This window comes from Penicillium diatomitis, assembly GCF_028827545.1.
Source record: "Penicillium diatomitis strain IBT 30728 chromosome Unknown utg000003l_segment0_segment0, whole genome shotgun sequence".
Lineage (NCBI taxonomy): Eukaryota > Fungi > Ascomycota > Eurotiomycetes > Eurotiales > Aspergillaceae > Penicillium > Penicillium diatomitis.
In genome coordinates this window covers 2,129,754-2,152,771 of record NW_026623175.1, presented here as the reverse complement: position 1 = coordinate 2,152,771, position 23,018 = coordinate 2,129,754, and the positions used below count along the sequence as shown (strand labels likewise).

The 23,018-nt window shown below is 51.4% G+C and overlaps 5 protein-coding genes across 5 annotated transcripts; 4 read left to right on the top strand and 1 right to left on the bottom strand.

Annotated features, from left to right (window-relative positions):
• Positions 1 to 4,466: 4,466 nt before the first annotated feature.
• On the top strand, positions 4,467 to 6,588 carry N7539_002935 (MFS transporter; the record flags this gene model as incomplete). Its single annotated transcript, XM_056932538.1, has 3 exons — positions 4,467 to 4,563; positions 4,754 to 5,681; positions 5,769 to 6,588. The coding sequence occupies 3 exons, from the start codon at positions 4,467 to 4,469 to the stop codon at positions 6,586 to 6,588; spliced, it is 1,845 nt and encodes a 614-aa protein (XP_056792497.1).
• A 1,801-nt stretch (positions 6,589 to 8,389) lies between these two features.
• Positions 8,390 to 11,714, top strand: N7539_002934 (Zn(II)2Cys6 transcription factor; the record flags this gene model as incomplete). The annotated part of the gene is made up of 3 exons (XM_056932537.1): positions 8,390 to 10,592; positions 10,698 to 10,750; positions 10,827 to 11,714. The coding sequence occupies 3 exons, from the start codon at positions 8,390 to 8,392 to the stop codon at positions 11,712 to 11,714; spliced, it is 3,144 nt and encodes a 1,047-aa protein (XP_056792496.1).
• A 1,549-nt stretch (positions 11,715 to 13,263) lies between these two features.
• Positions 13,264 to 16,312, top strand: N7539_002933 (uncharacterized protein; the record flags this gene model as incomplete). The annotated part of the gene is made up of 5 exons (XM_056932536.1): positions 13,264 to 13,360; positions 13,440 to 13,676; positions 13,777 to 14,848; positions 14,915 to 15,531; positions 15,570 to 16,312. The coding sequence occupies 5 exons, from the start codon at positions 13,264 to 13,266 to the stop codon at positions 16,310 to 16,312; spliced, it is 2,766 nt and encodes a 921-aa protein (XP_056792495.1).
• An 852-nt stretch (positions 16,313 to 17,164) lies between these two features.
• adB (adenylosuccinate synthase ADE12) lies at positions 17,165 to 18,739 on the top strand (the record flags this gene model as incomplete). The annotated part of the gene is made up of 4 exons (XM_056932535.1): positions 17,165 to 17,204; positions 17,280 to 17,348; positions 17,478 to 17,929; positions 18,029 to 18,739. 4 exons carry the CDS (start codon positions 17,165 to 17,167, stop codon positions 18,737 to 18,739), a joined length of 1,272 nt encoding a protein of 423 aa, XP_056792494.1.
• A 1,981-nt stretch (positions 18,740 to 20,720) lies between these two features.
• Positions 20,721 to 22,819, bottom strand: helA (putative DEAD box RNA helicase HelA; the record flags this gene model as incomplete). Its single annotated transcript, XM_056932534.1, has 2 exons — positions 20,721 to 22,371; positions 22,452 to 22,819. 2 exons carry the CDS (start codon positions 22,817 to 22,819, stop codon positions 20,721 to 20,723), a joined length of 2,019 nt encoding a protein of 672 aa, XP_056792493.1.
• Between the last annotated feature and the right edge of the window lie 199 nt (positions 22,820 to 23,018).

Below are 23,018 nucleotides of genomic sequence, written 5' to 3'. Positions count from 1 at the left end.
ACCAACGGAGTCTGTACCATATTTTGTGCCCACTTCACCTCCCTTGGGGATCACGAAATTCGGGTGGTTTTCCAAAGGAAGTCCTCTAGCATGCAGGAGACTTTTGGAACAGGAAACGATGGTTCCAAAGGTGATCCCATTGAATCACTGACTTTTCCAGCGTGTCGCAAGTCGTCAGACTTTGCTCAGGGGTGGAGCCTTGATTATCGGTGGCTATGATGACGGGCGCAAATTGGTTCTCAAACTTTCTTTCAAACACAGAAGGGGGTCTCAGGATGGATGATCGCTATGGAGCTGAAAGCAACTTTTCGACGAGCAAGCTTGGCTGTCAAGTTCAACTAGTCTAGCTACAACTCTAAGGAGCTTGCTCGACCCACACTGTTCAAATGTTCAAATGTTCAAATGTTCAAATGTTCAAATGTTGTGCTTCCACTTATCCAAAGGCACTGACTTCGTTAGTCTCCCAACAAGGTAATAGGAGTGTCTCCCCTTCCGTGTCAAGTCCGTCAAGGGAGGAGGGGAGGAGGCGGGGGGGGGGGCAGTGGACCATTTCTCAGGCTCCGTCAGGCTGCTGCTCAGTTGGGGATCGATCAGTGGACCACGTCATACTCGGGCAGTATTCTCGAGATGTTGCTAGATCGCGTCAAACGCGGACCCTTTAGTCAACTTTGATACTATCACCTCTCAGGTGATTTTATAGCGATCCTTCGAGTTCTCGAAATTCGATGGTGGGATTTATGTATGTACTGCTCTGTCAAGCCTGCGACTGGAGTGAGCAGCCACGTTGAGTATGGACTCAACCCGGTCTCTTGTCCTGACATCAGGAGGCACGAACCGACCCAAAATATTGGAAATGCTCTTTAGTTTCAGTTTGAAGACGGATCAAGCATTCCCAAGTCCCTGGTAAGAAGCCTGCCACAACGGCTTCGAGAGCAAGCAGACGGAGTCCGACGTATTTTCCAGCGAGTAGAGGGCCACCATTTGGACGGGGGGTACTTTGGGAGCTGGTGGTAGCCATGCAACAATCCGCCGCCTGTGATTGTACACAATGGAAGGTGCGGCAATCAAGATTGACGCCCGCGAGGCGTCTCGGCAAGCCCGGAAGATGCACCGAACATACTTGTGGCAGCTGACTGAGTCATTGTTGACGTTGGGAGTCGAGGTATAGGCTCCCGAGGTAATGGCAAATTGGCAATTATGGCACAATTGTTGAGAGTGAAGATGTATTAGTATTATTTTCGAGATCTGCCCGACCGAGAACAGATAAGGCCGAGTAAGATAGACCGGTACCGAGCACCAAATGATGAATATTGTACATACTACATGGTGTACGACGGTACGTCCTATATGAGTACAGTACACAGATACTCAGCAATGCTTTAGACGCAGTCTTGCTAGATGCTTCTTATCGGACACACATTATGGTATTCGATCTTGCATCTCCAGCCCGTCAATCTGAGGCGGTCGGTTATACATATTGATCACTGACATCTTGACAGTGATTCCGGGGACCGGGGAACGGGGTTGTGGAGATCCTAAGCCAGTTAGCGTGAGCACCTATGCGCAAGGTACAATAATGTTATGTATAAGATAATAAGATTAGAGTGATCCTGTTCACACTTTACAGTACTGGTAGCTGGAAACCTGTATTGTACATGTGAGTCGTATTTAATTATGTGTGGATGGTTGGATGTAATTGTATGGGCCGAATGCCGGTAAAACGCAGCTCACTGAGTTCAGTACTACTATTATATTGAACTGACACAGTCGGTCTGGAATTTATCTCCTCGGACTGTCTCCAAGTCCATAATTAACTGTCTAACATAAGTTTGATATCAAATCAAAAGATCCATTGCAGTATATTCAAAGCTGTACAGGGGCATTTTGTTTATTTAGTCATGTTACCTCCATAGGTAGTACCTAGCTTCTTTCAAATATACTCGACCAAGTTCCTGGCGTCACATAGTAGGTTTTTCCAACGACTCATATTGACACAGCATTCACAGATTCTACCAGAGCCATGAGATATTGCACTTCTTTGAAATCTAAATCATCTGAGCGCCGGCTGGATATGATCAAAAAGCCGATCGGGGATTCTGGCGGTCAGTAAGACCGGTAAAAGAGATCGAAATAAGTATACTGGCAGAAGAATCTATCGCCTCGGTTAGGTAGTCTCAGACACAAGATATATATCCATGTGAAACCCTCTCATGTACTTCATGTATTGACATACACCAATCGGTGATAATCTTGCTCAACCAGAAGAGGCGGGGTGAGTAGTTCAATGCCCAAGAACTTGGACTCTCGAGTGGCATGCTCGGGGCAGGTATCGATGATTGGCTAAGGTGACGCTAATGATGATCAAACTACATATCTTACAATTCAAAAGAACAAGGTTAGCAACGATCGGTCTACATAGAAAGACGGCCATTGTTGTGTATGTGCCATCCGGGGGTCAGAGGGAAAGATGTTATGCACGTATCTGCGGCCCCAGCTCAAAGACACCACTACTGCTTCGTTTTGACTGACCGACTTATGTACGCCGTGTACGGTATGCTTCTGCAGTAGTAAGTCTTGAGATCAGGAATGGTTTAATTTGCTCACTTTATCAATTTAATAACTTATCAAAACGCACACTTACACAGTTGTCACCTACATTTGTTGCGATCATGATGCAGACTGTAGTCCCTCGACATGAACTGTATCTTCAAATATTTATGGAGTGCTGTAATACCGTAACTATAGTCTTGTCCACGGCCCACGCCCCACGGTGGGACTAGTCTGATACGATAGTATTTACAGTACGAGTCAGCTGACTGAAAATCAGTACGCTACACGGAACGCAAGGTATACAAGTTCCATACAGTAAGATTAGTGTCTTCCGATACCTTCGCCTCCCGCCTTCTGAGACTCTTCCGTCCGCGAGTTAGGCTTTGCCGCTAGGGCGATTCTTGTTTCCCCTCGCCGGGGATATTCAACAGAATATTGGAATAATCCTTTTTTCCTCCTTCCTGATTGCGGCAATCACCCAAGGAGATTATGGACGTATCAGTTTCTTGCCTCAAGTGGCTTGACAGCTCTTCCATCTATGATCCTTAGTTTCTTGAAATCGGCTAGCCCCGATCCTCGGTGTCACGAATACTGGTTTCTGCTATTATCATTATTTTGATTTTCCACAACTGCCGCCTCATAGCTGATGCGGTTCACTTTGGACATATGTACCTTCCGAGGGCTCGGGAGGAGTTAAAGTAGGACCCATCAGATCGTGGGAATGTGAAAAAGAAAATTAAATTAATCACACGAAAATCCTTCTCACTCTCTGAGACCAGAAGAACAAAATTAAATGAAAAAAAAAGGGATTCCCTTTCGCATAGAGAATCCATCCCCAAAATTATGAAAATGAAAATCGTCAGCTACTGTGACCTCTAGAAACTCGCTGCCAACCCATTCGTGGACCCACCTGCTTTGTCTGTTTCGTTCTGACCCTTTTGATGTTTGCTTGCTCGCTATCTGCGTCCTGCGGCAGCTGTACAGCTGTAACTGAAATTCCGGGGCGGTGATGGTTGAATTTTTGAATTGCGTCTGGCGCCTGATCACATCGATGTGCTCGAGATGGAGCTATCCACTTTGAATGTCGACACCCGTGGACTTTCCATATAATAGTTCTTCTCCCTGCTCATTTGAAAATTTACAGAGCAATTTTCCATTGCACTTCACGCGCCTATCGCCCTGCTCTTGGAGACCTTTACCAACACTTTTAACTCCCGTCACTTCTCCCTCGATTCCATTCATCTCTATAGATCTCTATGCCCTCCCGCCTGCCAACCAGCCCTCGATCTGTTCTACAATTGTTGCCGATCTACGACACTCCTCTGATCATCGAACTTACTTGGGCAAGAGTCTGAAGTAGGTCTGGACATAAGTCAAGGGTGCAGTAAATTCTTGATTACAACGAACAACTGCCCTGGTGCTCCCTACTTGGAGGCGTGACTTCTTTGCTGGTCTCGACGGAGTGACTGCACGACAAGGTCAAAATCCTGTGGAGTTGTCGAGTCGCCCTTGCAGAATCGCCGCAGGTTACTGCCCCAGTGCTTGAGGTCCGAGGATCTTCCGTCGGATCAAATTTGCGACAGAACCCTTAGAATCGCAGGGGGAGAAATGCAGATACTCTAAACCCCACGTCCGCTCCTTGCTCCGATATCATTTGTCTCCACCTCAACATTCCTCGCTCCCTTTAGAGCCTTGACCCATCTTTCTGGGGTATAACCGTCGACTATCGAAGAGCAGTCAAAAGCACCTCTTTGGTACTTTTTTCCCCTGCTTTTTCGTCTTCTCGACTTGAATCTGGCATCTTTTGCCGCCTCTGAATAATAGCGGAGACCTTTGACACTTCTCATCAACCTCTCGCCTGAGGACATCTCTCACAAGCGCGTTTTGCGGCGCAATACCTGACCTTGCCTCACAAGATGTTTCCACGACCAGCATGTCTACAAGGTCGTCAACGGCGCAGTCGCCCGGCCGAGGAACTGACGGCCTTTCCCATCCGGCAACTCTTCATTTTAGGTAAGCCTCGTACTTTTGCTCCAAGCTTCGCAAAGCATTCAAGCCTTCTATTGCCATCCATGCAATGGTCTCGGGGAACATTGCGGCGATTGTCAAATTTTGGATGACGCGCATCGTGCATGGGTTCAGCCGGGCGAAGCTTGTAGTGCATTCATGGAGACGAAGACCGGTCACTGACCTAGATTGATAGCACTCGTCCGGATCTGTGAGCCTATCGCATTTATGTCCATCTTTCCCTACGTATATCGAATGGTCGAATCATTTCATGTGACGGACAACGAGTCAAAAATCGCGCTCTATGCTGGTATGATCACTTCTTCGTTCACCTTCGCGGAGTTCTCTGCAGGCATGTTCTGGGGTCGAATGAGCGATCGAATCGGCCGCAAACCCGTGCTCGTTATGGGATTGGTAGGCACGGCTATTAGCATGGTTGCGTTCGGGTTTGCGCCCAACTTGGCCACCGCGATGGTTGCACGAGCTCTGGGCGGGTTATTGAACGGCAACATCGGTGTGCTGCAGACGACGGTGGCAGAAATCGTGACTGTGAAGGAGCACCAGCCGCGGGCTTACTCTATCATGCCCTTTGTGTGGTGCCTGGGCTCGATCATTGGACCGGCCATGGGGGGTGCACTTGCTCAACCGTGCGACAACTGGCCGCAGCTGTTCTCGCGTGACACCTTGCTCGACCGTTTCCCATTTCTGCTGCCCAACCTGGTCTGCATCTGTGTGCTGGTGTGTGGCATCGTCGTCGGATTCCTCTTCTTGGAGGAGACACACCCGGAAAAGAAGCACCGAAGAGATCCTGGTCGGGAGTTGGGCAACTGGCTGGTCAGCCAATGCTGGGTCACTCGCGTGCAGCTTCCCGAGGTCTCAGATGTCGAAGAGAAGGAGACCAAGTACATTGCCTATGAGGACAGTGATGACGTTCCGCCGGAGTACACGAGTGCCGAATCATCACCCTGCCTCCGCCCCGTGAAGGTACGCGTCGAAAAGAACGTGGGCGACGCTGCCGGAGTAGCCGCGTGCGATGGCGACGTCGAGGGACAGAAACCGGCTGCGCCCAGGGCCTTCACGCGGCAGGTCATCTTGACCATTCTTGCTTATGGCATCCTCGCCTAGTGAGTTGGCACCAATCATTCGAACCCTTCAGGCCTTTGTCTGGTCACCACGCTGCATAGTTACTGACATTAATATCTTCTCCACAGTCACAGTGTCTCCTTCGATCAGCTGATGCCGGTTTTCCTGAGCACCCCCAAGTCTGACGAGGCGGTTGTCCTACCCCTCAAATTCACCGGTGGCCTCGGCTTGCCAACGAAGACCATCGGTTTCATGCTGGCGGTGCAGGGTGTCTACTCTATGATCGCACAACTGTGGCTCTTCCCATTCGTGGTGAAGCGTTTTGGTACTCTGCGCACGTTTCGCTTTGTCCTCCTGGCTTGGCCGGCGCTTTACCTGGCCGTGCCTTACCTTATCCTGCTCCCCGCAAAGCTTCAGATGCCTGCGGTTTACGCGGCGCTAATCAGCAAGATCACTTTCCACGTGATCGCGTTCCCCGCCATCGCCATCTTGCTGGCCAACGCTGCTCCCACGTCAAAGGTGCTGGGGTCCATCAATGGTGCTGCTGCCTCCACTGCGAGCTTGAGTCGCGCATTTGGCCCGACAGTCACTGGCTTGCTCCATTCCAAAGGTCTCCTCAGTGGATACTCCGTGCTGGCCTGGTGGGCTTGCGGGCTTGTTTGCCTCGCTGGCGCCATTCAAAGCTTCTGGATGGAAGAGTCTGCCGAGCCTGAGCGCTTCAAGAGGACTGAGTCGGACATCGATGAAGACGAGCTGAAGCAGCAGCGTGGCTCCTCGGATGCAGATTTGTATGCCGGTCGGGATTCTGTTTCGGAGGAAGAACAGCGCCTACTCTCCCTGCGCTCCAGCCTTGATCATGAGTTCGACATCAACACCTTGAGCTTGACGCCAATCAATGACTTTTCCACTCCTCCCGAGACTGAGCTACAATCGGCCAGTCGCTCGTGAGAGGATCGCGAATCCCACAACGACGAATACCCCATCGATTGTTGTTCATCCCCCCCCCCCCCCCTGTCCGATATGATGAGGCCGGGATTACCCACTGCCATCTGCAGTGCAGGTTCTCCTGACTATGGCCGTGCATGCTCGTCTCGTTCCCACGCTTGAGTCACGATACCTTCTCAACATTTTCTTCCCTCGCAATTTCTGCCTTCTCAGACTTCTCCATCTGCCCCTTGTTTAGTGCGTTCTCTCGACTGAGCCCCGTCGCCCTTTTCATGCTTTCTCTTTCTTCTCTTCTCTTCTCTTCTCTTCTCTTCTCTTCTTCTTGTTACATTTCTTCTTACCTTTCTTCTTCCCTTTCTTTTACTGGCGGAAATACCTATGCTTTCTTTTTGTTATTCTCTCTCCTCTTTCCAGCGGTCATGTTTGGTTGTGTGCATGGCGCAAATTTATATAGAAGGGATGCATCTTGGACAAAATGAGTCAGTGGACGGCAATCTTTTGTTCAAGGTCACCTACTCATCTCTTTGGTCCTAAGGCGGTGGTCTGAAATTTTCTGGTTATTTTTCTCGATTTGGCAGCATTTGAACGGCACATCATGATGATACTCATGCATCTGGGAGGTTATCTGTCTACTCTGTTTTAAACCTACTTGAAGTCATCTTATCAACCTCGTCCAATTCTATAGATCAATAGAACTTCACATCAAGATAGGCACTCCAACGTGGAAACTTCAAGTGTCCAATTCATAAGCTTCTCTCAAGTTCACGATTACCCAGCTAGTCATTGAGATGCCTATGCTCGTTCAATTTACCTTTGCACCTCGCTCTCTTCCCCCTGTCTCCTGGCGAGCGTGCCTTGGCCAAATCGACCATTTCTTTTCTATCATACCACGTGGGACGAGTATGTCCTCGCCTAATACCCTTCAACCACCCTACTGGGTTTCTTGATGTTCATTCCACTGTGTTACAACCCCCTCCCCCTCACTGCTACATACATCGATTTTTCCACGGCCCGATAGTGGCCAGGTGAGCGGCATTACAGGAGTCTACAGTCCAACTGAAATGCTCCGCTCCACACTCTCTGTGGCGCTGGTCCCGCCCCAGTCTTTCAAGTGCTCGAGTCTTCGCGTCAGCGCTGTTTACTTTGGAAGAAAGACGTCTTCGCAGTCAGATTGGAATCATGCTCACAGGTCAGATGACCTAGTCGCTCAAACGCGCACACTGAAAGGTCCAACCTGTCTCCCCAATGTCTCAGCGCCTCCGAATGATCCTGGGGTACCGGTCGTGCCGAGCTCCCCATTCCCGAGGGCAACTTAAAATCTCTCCGTCACTGGCGCTGTGCACTGACCCGAACTCCACCAGAATCCAATGGTTCAGCAACCGACATGACTTTTCCATCTCCTGTCAACGGGCAGCAAGATTCCAGACTTGCACCTTCGCCTACATTCAACTGGAGAACAGTGGGTACTTGCGAGGCTCTCGGCAAGTCATCTGCACCTTCAACAAAACAGCTCCTGCTCCTCATCGAGCAATATACCATTCTAGCCGGGTGCCCTCGCATTGCGGAGATCGCATCCTTTTCCGCCTGTCACCTTGTGCAGTGCGGGCCGGTTCCTCGTTTTGTCGCAACTACCTGCGCAGCAGCAGCGTCCATATTTCGAAACCCAGTAAGGTCCGTGCAGAGCTCGGGATCATGAATGCGGAGTTGGGTCAACTACAGTCGCCATTCTCGACAAAGATCTTTGCAGAACCTCATCCGCAAGAGATGATCGCGAGCCCGTGGCGCTCAGAGCACTTCCTTCACCATGCCTCCCGCCCCGTCCCCACCCTCGCCCAACACTTCCAGCAGAAAGAGAGCCCATGCAGCGGTTGATACGTCGCCGACACAGACCGATCATCCAGTATCCTCACGAGAGAATCCAGTTGCTACGGCCACTCAGACCTCTATATCCCCCGCGCTTTCGACCGCACACTCCACCATTACTGCAGCGTCAACCACATCATCCTCTTCCTTTCGCAATGTCTCGGCTTGTAACCGCTGCAGGTTGCGCAAGAACCGATGCGATCAGAGACTTCCACGGTGCCAGGCTTGCGAGAAGGCGGGAGTCCGCTGCGTTGGGTACGATCCGATCACTAAGAGGGAGATTCCGCGCAGCTACGTACATTTCTTAGAAACGCGGGTTGCATATCTGGAAAAACAATTGGTTGAGCACAAGATTGAATTCAAAAAAGCCGTGGCTTTTGATGAGGATGAGGCTATCAAGACCGAGAATGAAGGAGACACCGCAATTGTCGGATCGTCATCTGACGCTCCAGGCGCCGACGAACCGGAGAAGAAGCGGAAAGAAGCCACAAACCCTGGAAATATAGAGAGATCTGCCGTGAAAACAGACGGCGAAGAGTTTGGACATATAGAAAGGCACTACAGCGCCGCAGATGAGGAACATTGGCGTCTGCATAATCTGGTTTCGAATATAGGCATGGTCTCTGTGCAAGGGACCTCTGACCCGAGATATCTCGGTTCCACATCAGGCATTTCGTTTGCCAGGGTTGTCTTTGCAGCTGTGCGAAGCTCACTCCCAGGCAACTTGCCTGAGCGAACTCCGATGCGTCCAAGCGAAAGACTACCGCAGACAGCGAGTGGTCCCGCTGGAGGAAGTATGCGTGACTCATTTTTCGGATTGCAAACAAGACCGATGATGAAACGTGCTGATTTTCCCGGTCGTGAGCTTGCCGAACGTCTTGTGGATTTATATTTCGAGCATGCGAATCCCCAAATGCCAATTCTGCACCGAGGCGATTTCATGGATCTTCTGAACCGCACCTATTCGGTTGAAGACAGCAAGCGTTCGCCACGGGCTCTTTACATTCTCAATATTGTGTTTGCTATTGGTGCAGGAATCATCTTCGAGGACAAATCCCAAGCACAAGATGGGGAGCACAGTGCTGGCCGTGATCAAGGGTCGTCTACTTCCAAACGAACGCGCCTGTCTAATCACCAATATCAGCCCGAAGAGTACCACGCATCCGCGATCGTACACTTAGAGTCCTTCCTTGGGTCTTCGCCAACTGAAGGATTCGGCGGCCTGGAAGAGCTTCAGGCAGTTCTTCTGCTCGCCAGTTTTGCCTTGCTTCGACCTGTGGCTCCCGGTCTCTGGTACATCGTGGGTGTCGCGATGCGGCTGGCCGTTGATCTGGGGCTTCACTACGAGGACGGTGTGGGTCTCGGTAATGTCAAAGATGGCAATCAAAATCAAGATGTTCTTCAACCCACCGAGCGAGGACGCCGAGAATGGATCCGTGATTTGCGACGCAGACTGTGGTGGTGCGTGTATAGTTTCGACCGGCTGGTTGCGACCTGCGTTGGCCGACCCTTCGGCATCAATGATCAAGCGATTAGCACCGAATTTCCATCTTTGGTTGATGACAAATACATCACTCGGTCAGGTTTGGTCAAACCTGTAGATGGAGCTCCAACGTACAAACACGTCGCGTTCCACTACTTTAAACTTCGACTGCTTCAATCCGAGATTCATGACGTTCTGCAGTATCAGCAGGCTCGTGCAAGTCGCAGACGCGCTCCGAGCTCTGGTCCAGGTCTACCCCATGATGATCTCATATCGCCATTCCTACAAGGGTTTGACTCTTTCCGCTCATGGCGCCATGACGTGCACCGCCGTCTGATTGAATGGAAAGAGACCGCACCTACACGTCTTGAAACAGGTGTTCGTTTTTCGATCGAATTGTTGGAGCTGAATTACTGGCAGGCGATCATCTTACTTTATCAGCAGAGCTTGACAGTGCCGGCAGAGCTGGCCTCAGAGCTCACACCAGCAGATGATGTTTCCAGTCCATCTCTTTCTTATCCTGACGATGGCGATGACGAAGATCACGTATACTTGAACGTTGCCGAGGCAGGCCAGAAAGTGATTCGGATCTATCGGCAGCTGCATCGTATTCGCTTAGTGAATTACACATACCTTGCTACGCATCATATTTTCATGGCAGGTATGAAGTCGTTTTCCTTTACACCTCTGTCTTTGCGACCCTGCTGCCTCTTTCGATGGTTGAAGACATGCACTCTAATGTTCCAGTGATTAACAATCCATTCAGGCATATCCTTCCTTTATGCAATCTGGCACTCGCCCCTCGTCCGCAGTCGTTTGGTGAGTTTTTTAAAGTCTGATTTTTCTCCACGGTCTGTTCCTCTGAGACTTCGCGCTGATTACACATCTGTGATAGACTCTGGACGAAGTCGATTTTACGGTACTTGCAGCGACTTCAGTACTCGGCGACTTGACTCACAAGTGTCCTCCTGCTGAAAATTGTCGGGATGCCTTTGAGCGAATGAGTAAAGCCACGGTTCGAATGAGCCTCTCGACGACAGGATTTGGTTCTCAGGTCGACGTGTCTCGCATCCAAGGCGCCACCTACAACGCGAATAATATTTATTCGAGTCGCCGTCACTCCTGGAACCCGCGAAATTCAAACGACCAAGGACACGGTCGACGCTCAACCCACTCCCGTGCAACGAAACCGGCGCCCAAATTCGACATGAATTTGGCAGAGTTGTTCAGCGACTCGAATGCACCTCTGGCAGACAGAGCACAAACCGAGACCCGAACTCCTGGAAACAGCTTTGCCAACCGAGCGGAGCCCACCGAAGTAGCTGCGTCGGAGTTTCCCCGTCCATTTGCGCAGCGTACCCCTTCGATGGAGTACTTCATGAAGTATGAAGGCCAGACGTCGCCACAAATGCAAAACCATCCTCAATTCATGTACGGCCATTCTCCACCTCAAGACGTCTCCTCGAGCGGTGTCCAACCGAGCACCAAGTCCAATGAAATGCAGTCTGCCGACCCTGACGCCCATCGAGGCATTGGTCTCGATTTCTTGGATTTCCAAAATGGCGACCCTGAAGCTCCCGCTCCAGAGCACAGTGCAAACCCCGACTTTGACATAGCAGGTATGCCGAATTTAGGCCAGAATGTCGGAATCGATCTCGGGTTCGGCATGGCGATGGATTTCCAGCATGATTGGAGTGAAAATCCCAATTATGACATTCTCGATGGATTTTTCTTCGGTGGTACGGGGGGCGGTCCCCGAGCGGTGACGCTTCTTGAGAAATGAGGACTATGACTCATTATTTGTACAAAGCTGCAGGTGGTCTCGTGTGTTCACACTGAAGAGGCTCTACGCAGCCAAGCTTCAAAATTGTCTGGCATTCCACACGACCAGCCGCGACCAGTCCGCGCCAATGCCCCCGTCTGTCTGGCGTCTTCCTGCCCGACATCACTTCAGACTGTCAGAGTGATTTTGGCTCACTCGAGCAGAGGGATTGGTGACTCGTGTACCAGTCATGTTCCATGTCTCTGGAGGCTCTTCCGACCACACGATGCTTTATTGATTTCCGGCAAGGTTTAGTGATCGCAAAAGTTCTTCCAAAACTTGGGACCGCGATGCAAATCCCCAACGTTTGGCACGGAGTGTTCTCAGCGAGACATGGTGGTCGCTGAGTGATGCAAGAGGCCCAGATAACAGTCAGTATGTACTTTTTTGGATCCTTTCCTCGTGGCTTCGAGGAAGGGAGACGGTTGTGTCGCAAGGAGCGTACAGCAGATAGATGAATCAATGAATCAAGGGACGATGCAGGGATGAATCAGCTATATAAGTCAGACTGAATAAAATCAATCCAGCTGCAGGAGGGCACGATCCTGTGTAGTGTACGGACTGTACGCTCATTCTGAAGGGGGGTGAAGAAAAATTTCCCCAAATGAATGTAACCAAGTCTAAATACAAAATCTACGCTACAACTGCTTTTTAGATCTCCTGGTTCATCGACGAAGAGGAACTTATTTGCTGTGCAGTGTGCACCACTGCACTGTACATATCCTCCGTGAGTGCCTTGGGCACCAACCAAGGCTGATCCGCTCGCGCCAAAACAAACACCGACCGTTTTTCTTTTTCGACCTGCAATTGCGCAAGGTCTTCCCTCCACTGAGAAGCTACTAGATTTCTGCGGAGCTGCCTAGATTCAACTCGGCGCCAGGGTCCGCCTCATGATTTGATGTGATCTGCGCTCAGACCCAGATCAGCCTAACCTCTGCCATCAGGTGCCCAGTGCTCGCGATCCCACTTATGCGCCATTTGCCCGCAACCGCAACACCTGCAACTTCGAGCACAACGACAGCGACGAAAAGAGATCTAATAAGCGGCTGTAACGATCAGACCTCCTCCAGCCGAATTTCGATTTCGTCCTTCCGATCGTCATAAAGGAAGCTTCTGAGTGGGGCACGGAGCGTTTTGTGACGAGGAAGCCCTTGACCGAACGCTCGCTTGATCTGATTCCAGTCATTCCACTCAGCTCTGTCGCAGCGTGGATCCCGCAGGCAACTCATTCGCGCCAAGGATCTTCACCAGACACCGGTCTGGTTCCGACAGAGCAGGCCTAGCTGTGACAGCTCTACCGTCATCTTTGGGAAAGATTCGGTGCCTTTGCGACACCACTGACCTTCTGGGCGGGCGAGATCAAGTGGCCTCTGCTCTTGGACAATAAACATTGCAAAGCATTCTGAATGGCCGGACATGAATGACAAAGCACCTTGAACCACGAGACATAGGATAATGAAATCTGACCTGTTCGCCCGGGCCTTGACATCACTGAGAAGACGGGATCAAGATGGTCAAAGTAGACGTCCGAAGGGACTATTACGCTGATCTAGGCCTCCAACCCAGCGCGGAGGCCGAAGACATCAAGAAGCAATTTCGCAAATTGGGTACGCATCGATCCGGACAAGAAGAACGAGGTTTGTGGATGGTTCCAAAGAGATTGTGAAGCTGACATCGCCTACGTAGCCTTAAAGTTTCATCCTGATCGAAATCAGGGCCACGAGCAAGAAGTGATCGCAAAGTTTCAGGCCATACAAGCCGCCCATGAAGTTCTCAGCGACTCCCAACAGCGACTCAAGTATGATACGGAGCGCCTGCGTGCAGGATACGGCAAGCTCTACGGGCCAACCAAGAATGCCGCTCGCAGCAAACCCCAGCCTAGTTATCAAAAGACCTACTCTCCTACCCCTCCAAAACCACAAGGTTCGAATCAGTCCTTTGCTTCTTGCATTGTCACCCGACCAAACATGACTCCTGTGTCTCCCAAGCATTGGGTCGAAAGCACCAGCTAATATCTCCATAGCAACGAGCGCCTCTTCAAGTAATAGACCGCAAGCGACTTCAAGTGGACCCTCGGCCGGTGCAGCTCGATACGCTTCCCACGCTCGTGCAGGTCACGAGCAATGGCAAAAACCGCAGGATCAATCGCAAACCAGGGCGGACGCTTACAAGGGGTTCCACAACATGAGAGGTCAGAATTGGCGAGGATTCGATCCCACGTCAGGTGCTACGCCTCGTCAACAGAACACGCCTTTTGGACATCAAAAAGCCAAATCCGCGTATGAGTACTTCAAAGAAAGCGCCCAAGCCAAGAACGCAACCCAGAACACTGCGAACTCGCCCAGGAAGAGGAACGGTTATGCGCCAGGAACCGCTGCCGGAGACGAGCCAATGGCCGCGGGGACAAGTGCGTATAATAGTACTCGCATTGACCGGCCCAGCTCCATGTATTTCGATTCTGCGCCACCGCCAACAGCCAAAAAGCCAATGAAACCGGTGGATCCAAGCTGGCAGCCAGAGTCAGCGAGGGCGCCATCCCCACCCTTGGCGCAGGAGTTCGAGCGTACAAGTCGCAGCTATGCCTCTGTAGGCGGCGAGAAGACGTTCTTCGCGAGCCCCGGGTTGGGACGATCATCAACTACGCGCACACCTCCCGCCTCGCAACGAACCTCTGATTTCCGCGACAATCCTCTCGGCTCTGATCGTAATCAACATGGAAGACATCGGAGCGCAAGTCCGAAGGCAAGGTCGTACTCTTACTCATCGACCTCGAGTGAATTGGATGACGATACCACAGAGGAGGATGTGAGACGGCCGAGTAGTTTCAAACCAATGGCTGTTCCCAAAAGTCGTCTCAGATCGGCCCGGACTTCGAACATAAACCCAACGTCGAGTTCGAATCTAGGAACTGGTGAGACATATTCGTCCCGGTCTGCCCACCAAGCTCGACGGTCTTCGTCATCAACGCAGAGCCGACGTGCTCCCACGTATATCGATTTGACCACTGAGAGCGACGATCCCCAAGGCCACAATTCAGATAGCTCTGCTTTCGCAAAGGGCACTGCTACTTCCCAGCCGCAGAATCTGAATGAGAGGTTCGTTTTTCACCAAGTCAGCTCCCAGCTTGCCCCACGAGAAATTACTGACTGATTGCTCGACAGCTCTGATGCAAGCCATATGCAGCCGAATCCCACGCCTTCAGGCCACACAGGTGCAAACAATCTTCACAAGAAATTCTCGGCCGATGATTGGCGCCAGCACCTCAGTGAGCTGAACTTTTTGGGTGCAAAACTGAAAGAACAAGCCGCACTCAATAAGAAATCTCCGTTGCACTCTAATGGTCGGCCCCGAGCCAATACCCGTGACAGCCCTAAGCAGTCTTCCACGGCGGCGGGTTTCGGAGTGGATAGTACAGGTTCTACCGCGAAGGCGGGCTTTTTTGAAACCCAGCCACGGCAGAGCCCGACTCCGTTCGCTCAGCCGAGGTTCTTGGCGGATAAATGGTCGAAAGATCTACACAATATCTCATGGACGGCTGCAGAGAAATCGGGACAGTCGGATAGCGCATCCTCGTCCCGTAGTCCCAACAAATCGACAGGCATGGGCAGCAAGGTCCGCAGCACTCCAAAGCCCGTCCAAGTGGCCAGTGACATTGAAGAAGCTGCGCGGACAGTCAACTTCGACGGGCTTGGCCAAAAGGGCTCGCCCATCCTAGTTGATGATGAGCCAATGGACCTCGACGAAGTGGTGCCCATACCCAGCACATCAAACCTTGCGGGTACAAGAGGTCCCCGATTTTCCGATTTCACGAGACAGAGCGCGCAGTCCGCCACTCAGGGTGCAACAGAAAAAGCACACCGCAAGGTGCACCGGGAGGCGTCACCTCGCAGCCCATTTTCCGGTCTCCCCTGTTTGATCTCGGCAATTTCGGTAACACTGCCCCCTTCACCAGCACGAACAGCAGTGGCATCGAAAATTTGGGTGACGTGTCTGCCACCCTACCTTTCGAGTCACAAGCGAAAGTTCAAAGGACCACTACCGAGGACATTCGCCCGCGAGCTCTTCAGCTACCGAATCCACCCAAAAGGCCCAAGGTACCTACTCTAGTGCCAGCCGCGATAGGCTCACAAAAGCTGGTTCTCTCGAGAGATCAATGGAACTACTACGTTTCTGCAATGGGTACCTACCTGCACGAATGGAATCTCTTCAATCGTCGCATGCTTCTTCACTTCAACACACGTCAAGATGCAGTCGAGACGGGTCTAGCACCTGGATGGATCAGTGCTGTCGGGGATACAATACGTCTGAGAATCAACGAGGCTGATAACGACAGCCAGCCCCAGCAGAGCACTACAGGTGACGAATCAGGCCCCATTGAGGCCGATGAATATCTTGTGCCGGGTAGCGGCAAAGGTGGATTCAGCGCATACCTTCGCGGTATCGAAGAAGATATTCTTGTGCGAAAGCACTGGGAGGTAGCCTGTGAGCTTCACCGTGAATCCATCGTGGAACTTGGCCGACTACGGGAATGGATTCGGAAAGGTGGTACTGTTGTGTGATCATGGCTATACCAGATTTCAATACACGCGAGGTATACAGCACCGCCAAAGAATAGTGACTGCATGGAACACGGTAGACTTTCTGTAGATGTGTTTGGCGTTCAACGAGCCTGTCATGGCCTTTAGTCAGTGTTATATGGATTGCGGCGTTTCTTCATTTGCATATTTTGGAAGAGTCGGTCAGGCCTTGTGGAATACCCTCTCAATGATTTACATTCTTGACCCGCCAATTTGAGTCAAATGATAGTGGAGTGCTGGTATGCTTCCCGTAGCAGTAGCGAGGCGAATACTCGCCCTTGTTGTGTTCTTGTACTCATCATGGATAGAGCAGACAGACAATGATCAAGCTACATTGCTGGGTGCCTGAGGCATGTAATCGCTGCAGCCACCGCTGCCACGCACCGCCACGCCCCGCCACGCACGTGCAGCCAAAGATACGCACGTTGGCAGCAGCCCCACCTTTGTAATTCAGTTACGAGTCATACACATTGCCAGTGACGCCGAGAAGAGGGAAAAAAAAAACGCCTTAAACTGACAAGTGACTCATTAGAAAAGCAAAGTCAATTCCAACCTCGTCTTTCAATCTACACTCTAAATATCACCCTGACACCAGGTGAGGTACGTATTGTATTTTGTCAACTGAACCAGCTCTTCACAGGTCCCATCAAGAGTGAAAGACACGCTGAGAGACTGACCCGGAAGCAGACCCTGTGCCCCGCCATCCGAAGCCGGCCAGAAAGCGTTCTTCTTCTCCAGAAAACCCCAACCGCTAGGCCCGATTGAATTCCCATTCAACACTCGACCCATTCTCACCATCGCGAGTCATCTTGACGGAGTGAAGATACAGTCACAATGGTTTCTATCGTTTTAGGTAGTCAGTGGGGAGATGAAGGTCAGACTGAACTCGCTCGGCAATCCGGCTGGGCTGCACATTAAGGAATCGAGGACACTGACGCGGAGTTTGCAGGCAAGGGTAAAATCACAGACATGCTGTCGCAGCAGGCGACGCTTTGCTGTCGTGCTGCCGGTGGCCACAGTAAGTCAATCACCCAAGAATCTCACTCTAAGATGAACCTCTGTGCTCTCGACACTGTGCATTGCGCGTCAACCCTCCCAATTTGTGCATCGAACTGACTCGAGGTCATCTGGCTTCCTTCCGTTATAGATGCCGGCCACACCATTGTCCACGACAATGTCACCTACGACTTCCACATTCTGCCCTCTGGTCTGGTATCGCCTACGTGCATCAACCTGATCGGAGCCGGTACTGTCTTCCACGTTCCCAGTTTCTTCAAGGAACTGAAGGCCATTGAAGAAAAGGGCCTTTCCTCCGCCGGCAAGCGTATCTTTGTCTCCGATCGTGCCCACGTCTGCTTTGACCTGCACTCCGTTGTCGACGGCTTGGAAGAGGCTGGCCTGGGTGGTCGCAAGGTCGGCACCACGGGCAAGGGCATTGGTCCTTGCTACAGCGACAAGGCTGCCCGTCGCGGTGTTCGCGTGGGTGAGATTCTGGATGAGGAAACCTTTGAGCGGAAGCTTCGCACATTGGACACTTCTTATCGCGCACGCTTTGGCGACCTTGCATATGACGTTGAGGAGGAGATTGCTCGCTTCAAGGTAAGAAATCTATCGAGTCCCGACCTCACGCGCAAAAATGATCAGTATGTGGAAGAGATATGGAAACTTACCCGCCTTTGCCTTTTTATTCCACTTTAGGAGTACCGCACGATGCTCAAGCCTTATATCGTCGATCAGCTCGAGTTCATTCAAGAGCACAAGAACTCCCCCAACATCCTCGTTGAGGGTGCCAATGCCCTCATGCTGGACTTGGACCACGGCACATATCCCTTCGTCACGTCATCCTCAACGGGTCTCGGCGGAGCTGTCCAGGCGCTGGCCCTGAACCCCTCCAGCATCAAGTCTGTCATCGGTGTTGTCAAGGCCTACACTACTCGTGTCGGCTCTGGGCCTTTCCCCAGTGAACAGCTAAATGAGGACGGTGACAAGCTGCAAAAGGTCGGCCGTGAGTTCGGTGTCACCACTGGTCGCCGCCGCCGATGTGGCTGGTTGGATCTAGTTCTGTGCCGTTACTCCCACGCGATCAACCACTACACCGCTCTGAACCTCACCAAGCTCGATGTCCTGGATGACTTTGATGAGATCAAGGTCGGTGTCGCTTACGTCCTGCCCGATGGCAAGCGTACCACTTGCAGCTTCCCCGCCGACCCCAACGTCGTGGAGAAGATCAAGGTTGAGTACAAGACATTGCCCGGTTGGAAGTGCAACACCATGGGAGTCACTCGCTACGAGGACCTGCCCGAAAACGCTCGTGCTTACATCGAGTTCATTGAGCGTGAGCTCGGCGGTGTCCCTATCAAGTGGATCGGCACTGGCCCGGCTCGTGAGCACATGATTGCCCGCGAGTAAAAGGACAATTTGCTCCGAATATGCCACAAAAACTCTGTGAAATTCAACTTGCAACCAACATTCAGCCACTGTAGATCTTTCTTGGATTTTTATTGCGGGGCTGTCAGCCTCGATTTGTGATTTTTTTTCCTCCCATTTCTTTTGTGTCGCCATACACTGTTTCAATATGAATCACAATCGGAGATTCTCGACGTACCGGAAACAGGCGACGAGCAAATGACGGAGGCGCCTCATACGCAGCAGGGTGTTTCCTGCGGGGAAGTACTCTGGTCTCCCTGTTGGGGCCTATGTAGGGACTCTGTGGGTCCTATATGACATGAATTCAGAAAATGGGTTGTCTGTCCACATGCATCTTACTAGATCGTCCCCCCTGGCTCGAAGAACTATACAGCCAAGAAAGTGACAAGGCAAATGCATATACCGCTTCAATCCGATGATCAGGATGTCCTTATCAAGGTCAATCACCTATGACATAGCCGGTCACAGATGGACTCACAAGATCTTATCGAATCATAAACTGAAGACTCTCCTACAATTCCATAACATACTACGAGGCCCCTTCCGAATTCTGCCGGCTATAAAATGCCCATGACCCCATTCCGTTATAGCGGTTACTAAAGGCTAGTGTAGTATTCCTCAAACAGTATTGATATTGTACGTAAGTATTAAGTCGTAGCATACTATCAGGCAAAAAGACCACATGTTCGTCATATTGAACTTGGCAGGCTTTCAGATGTACTTGAAGAGCCGCGTATACCGTGCTGAGTTACTATCGATCAGCGGATTGCTTTTGCGAGGGTCCTTTGAGAAACTTTCCGATGATCTTTGGGTTTGTATCTAGGGTCTTTGAAAAGATCGTTACAGAAGACTTTGCGAGGGTCTCTACGAGGACATTTCCAGTGAAGGTTATAGATAGACCTACCCCAGGAAATCGCCGGTGCGTGGGTCTCCGTCTACATAATGATTCAAGTACAGTAATTGTCTTTCTAACGAGACGTCAGGCGGAAGAAGAGAGGGGACTCGGCTTTTGTCATGGGACAGGTGGATGAACCTATAGAAAGTCTTGGGGTCTACCGTGACGGGCGGGATTTGATGCCGTGAACCAGATATGAAGAAGGATGCACTCGCCATCTAGGTGTACGCAATCATACATAGTGTAGAGGGGAATGCTCAAGGCAGTCTGATCTCACCAGACAGGTCGAGCCATAGAGGAACCAAACCACAACCACCAGCACGCACGTCCAGAGATCTCCCAGCCCGACCGTACAACACCTATCCGTTCGAGGTCGAGGGGCACAAGTGATGATCAAAAGGAGTGTATCATTGCAATGCAAAAGAATCCGACTGTAAAGACTGTCCTGAACCCTCAATTCCCTTCTCCGATGGATCTCCCGGATCCCATGAAGTCGTACAATCCCTTGGTTCCTTCTTGGATTCCTTAGGTGATCAAGTTGATTGACCCCTCTCGTAATGTCCAAATAGTCTCTCCCGACTATAAGGCCACCATCAGGCACACGCACCTCTGCAAACCATCTGCTCTAGGTACATGCAACCGGATTCCCTACTACAATAAATACTGATTGATCTACCTCGCTCCCACTAGAGGTGTAGGGAATTAACCCATGGTCAAAGACGGGAAAGCTTGAGAAGATACTACTCATCGCCGTACCGCTCTACGAGTGGGAAGATTCATATAAATCCAAAACGTAGGAAGTGGCATTGTGGCTCATTGTGACTCGTATGATACAGCAAATGTATGAGGTGAGAAGCTTGAACTCGTCGTAGACAGGAAGGGATTATTGTACAATAAAATTCGAAAAGACGATGCGAAACGCCACCCAATGCAAATATGGTATCACTCTATCAGCCTCCGTTTGCTACAAAGCAGACAAAAAGAAGTTTTTCAAATGGCCAAAATCAGATGCCGTTTGTGTGGAGACATCCCCTCCACGTCCCATGCATCAAGGGAGCACTGAATCGATCAGTAGCGGGAACGAGCTCCGTAGAGGCCACCGCTGCCACTGCCACGGTTCGAGGAGCGCGACTCCCCGTAACCACCGGAGCGACCGTAGCTGGAGCGGCCGCGACCAGATCCACGCTCACCAAAGGAAGAGCCGCCAAAGCCGCGCTCACGACGACCGCTGTCGTAGGGATCAACTGCGCGGCGGGTATAAGAGCCCTCTTCAATGTTCAGCTCCTTGATGCGGTCAAGGCCGAGGTTGCGAGCAATGCTGGCCTTGACCGATGGGGGCTCGGCCAAGCCGTAACCGTGGATAGCGAGGTTGTTCAGAGCGATGATAGCGTTGCGTCGCTTGGTAAAGCTCTGAGTCATTGTTCCCAGCTGGGATCGGTATGTGCTCTCCTTCATGATGGGAGAAACCTCCTTCATAGCCTCTTGGATTTGCTCGATCGTCTCCTTGGCATAAGGGGAAGCGGTCTCGAGATCTCGGGTCATGTTCAGCGTGGCTGTGGAGATGGTGTTGTCCTCGGTGATGGGCAACTTGCCCAGCTTCTGCTGGTAGTACTCATACTCTCCATCGTGCACGAACAGATAGCCCTCACCCTCTTTACCAGCCCGACCAGTACGACCAATACGGTGAATGTATGTCTCGCGATCACGGGGAGGACCAACCTGAAGGACATGGGTGACTTCTGGGAAATCCATCCCACGAGCGGTGACATCAGACGAGAAGAGAATGGCCTCCTGCGCTCGGCGGAAGTTGTTGGCGCTGTTCGTGCGAGCAGCCTGAGTAAGTCGCGAATGAATCTGGAGAATGCGCATGCGACCGAGGGGAGACTGGCTCCGCCCGTCACCGGGAACACCGCGAAGGGCCATGAACACTTCGGCGGCGAGGTTGACCTCGTTCGTGGAGTTGAAGTACACGATAGCCTTGAAAGGACGCAAAGTATTGTCCTCAGCCTGGCGAGCCTGATAGGTCTTGGCCAACTCGAGGATTGCAGGAAGAGCGTTCTCATAACCGTTCACAAACACAGTCTTCTGAGGCACACGCATGTGAGTGGGCACCTCGTCGTCACGCACAGTCCTGATGAACTTGAAGTCCGGCTTCATGGTGCGCTTCACCATGGTCATCACCTCCTTGGGCACAGTAGCCGAAAGCATGAGCGTCTGACGGTCCACCTTGAACGGGTCTGGAAGGAGATCCTTAATTTCATTAATCTCCTGTGAGAACCCCTGGTCAAGAAGTCTGTCTGCCTCATCCAGAATCAGTGTGTTGAGCTTGGGGGCTGAAACACCGCTGGAGGGGTCAGAGAGAATATCCTTGATGCGGCCAGGGGTACCAACAAGAAGGTGGCAGCCGTCACGCTGAATTCGCATCAAGCCAGATCGCTTGTGAGTTCCACCAACAGCAGTCTGCACAACAAGCCCAGTGCCCTGGGCAACCTTGATTGCCTCGGCAGCAATCTGCTCTGCGAGTTCGCGAGTAGGGGAAATGATCAAGGCGCGAATGTCAGAAGAACCAGCACCAGATGAACGATTACGTCCCTGGTGGCGTCCATGCTGACGTTCTTGGGGCGCAGATCGCTTTAAAGAGGGGTCGCTGAGAATATTTTGCATGGTCGGGATGAGGAAAGCAAGGGTTTTACCAGTTCCGGTCTTCGCTTGGGCCAGACTGAGAAAGAAAAAAAAGTCAGCATATTACTGAGATAGAAAGATTGCTCTTGTGTTAAAGTTTTGGATTGTAAAACTCACACGTCAACACCAGCAAGCATTTGATTGATTGTCTGACTCTGCACATCAGTCATAATTGAGAGACCCATGCGGCTTGGTTGTGTAATGTTGCGGATGATGGTCGGATCAATCAGACCTTTCGTCTTCAGATCCTCGAATTCTGTGACGAATTCAGACTCAGGCTGCAAGCCCTCTTGAGTCTCGGCTACCTGCGCCGAAGCAGCATTGAACGCAGGAAAAGAGACGTGGAATGACTTCGCAAGGGCAGGAGTCTGATCCGTTGGAATCTGCCATTTGGGCAAGTGAGAAGCCCATCGAGTAGACAGCGTCCGCGTGCTAGAGGCCCGCAGCGCATGACAAACGCCAAACCGGCGAACAGCACCAAGCATGATGAATTTGATTGATGATTTTGGTTTTGGTGAAGATTAAGGCGTGGCGATGGACGCGCGAAGGCGATAATAAGCCAAAACGAAAAATTCCGGTCACATGTCTCTTATCGATAAGATCTGCCCCTGACTTGGAAGCCTGAGGCCGAATCTCCGGTTGTCCGGGTCATTTAAGCTTCGCGTTCATGCGTTCAATGAGGGC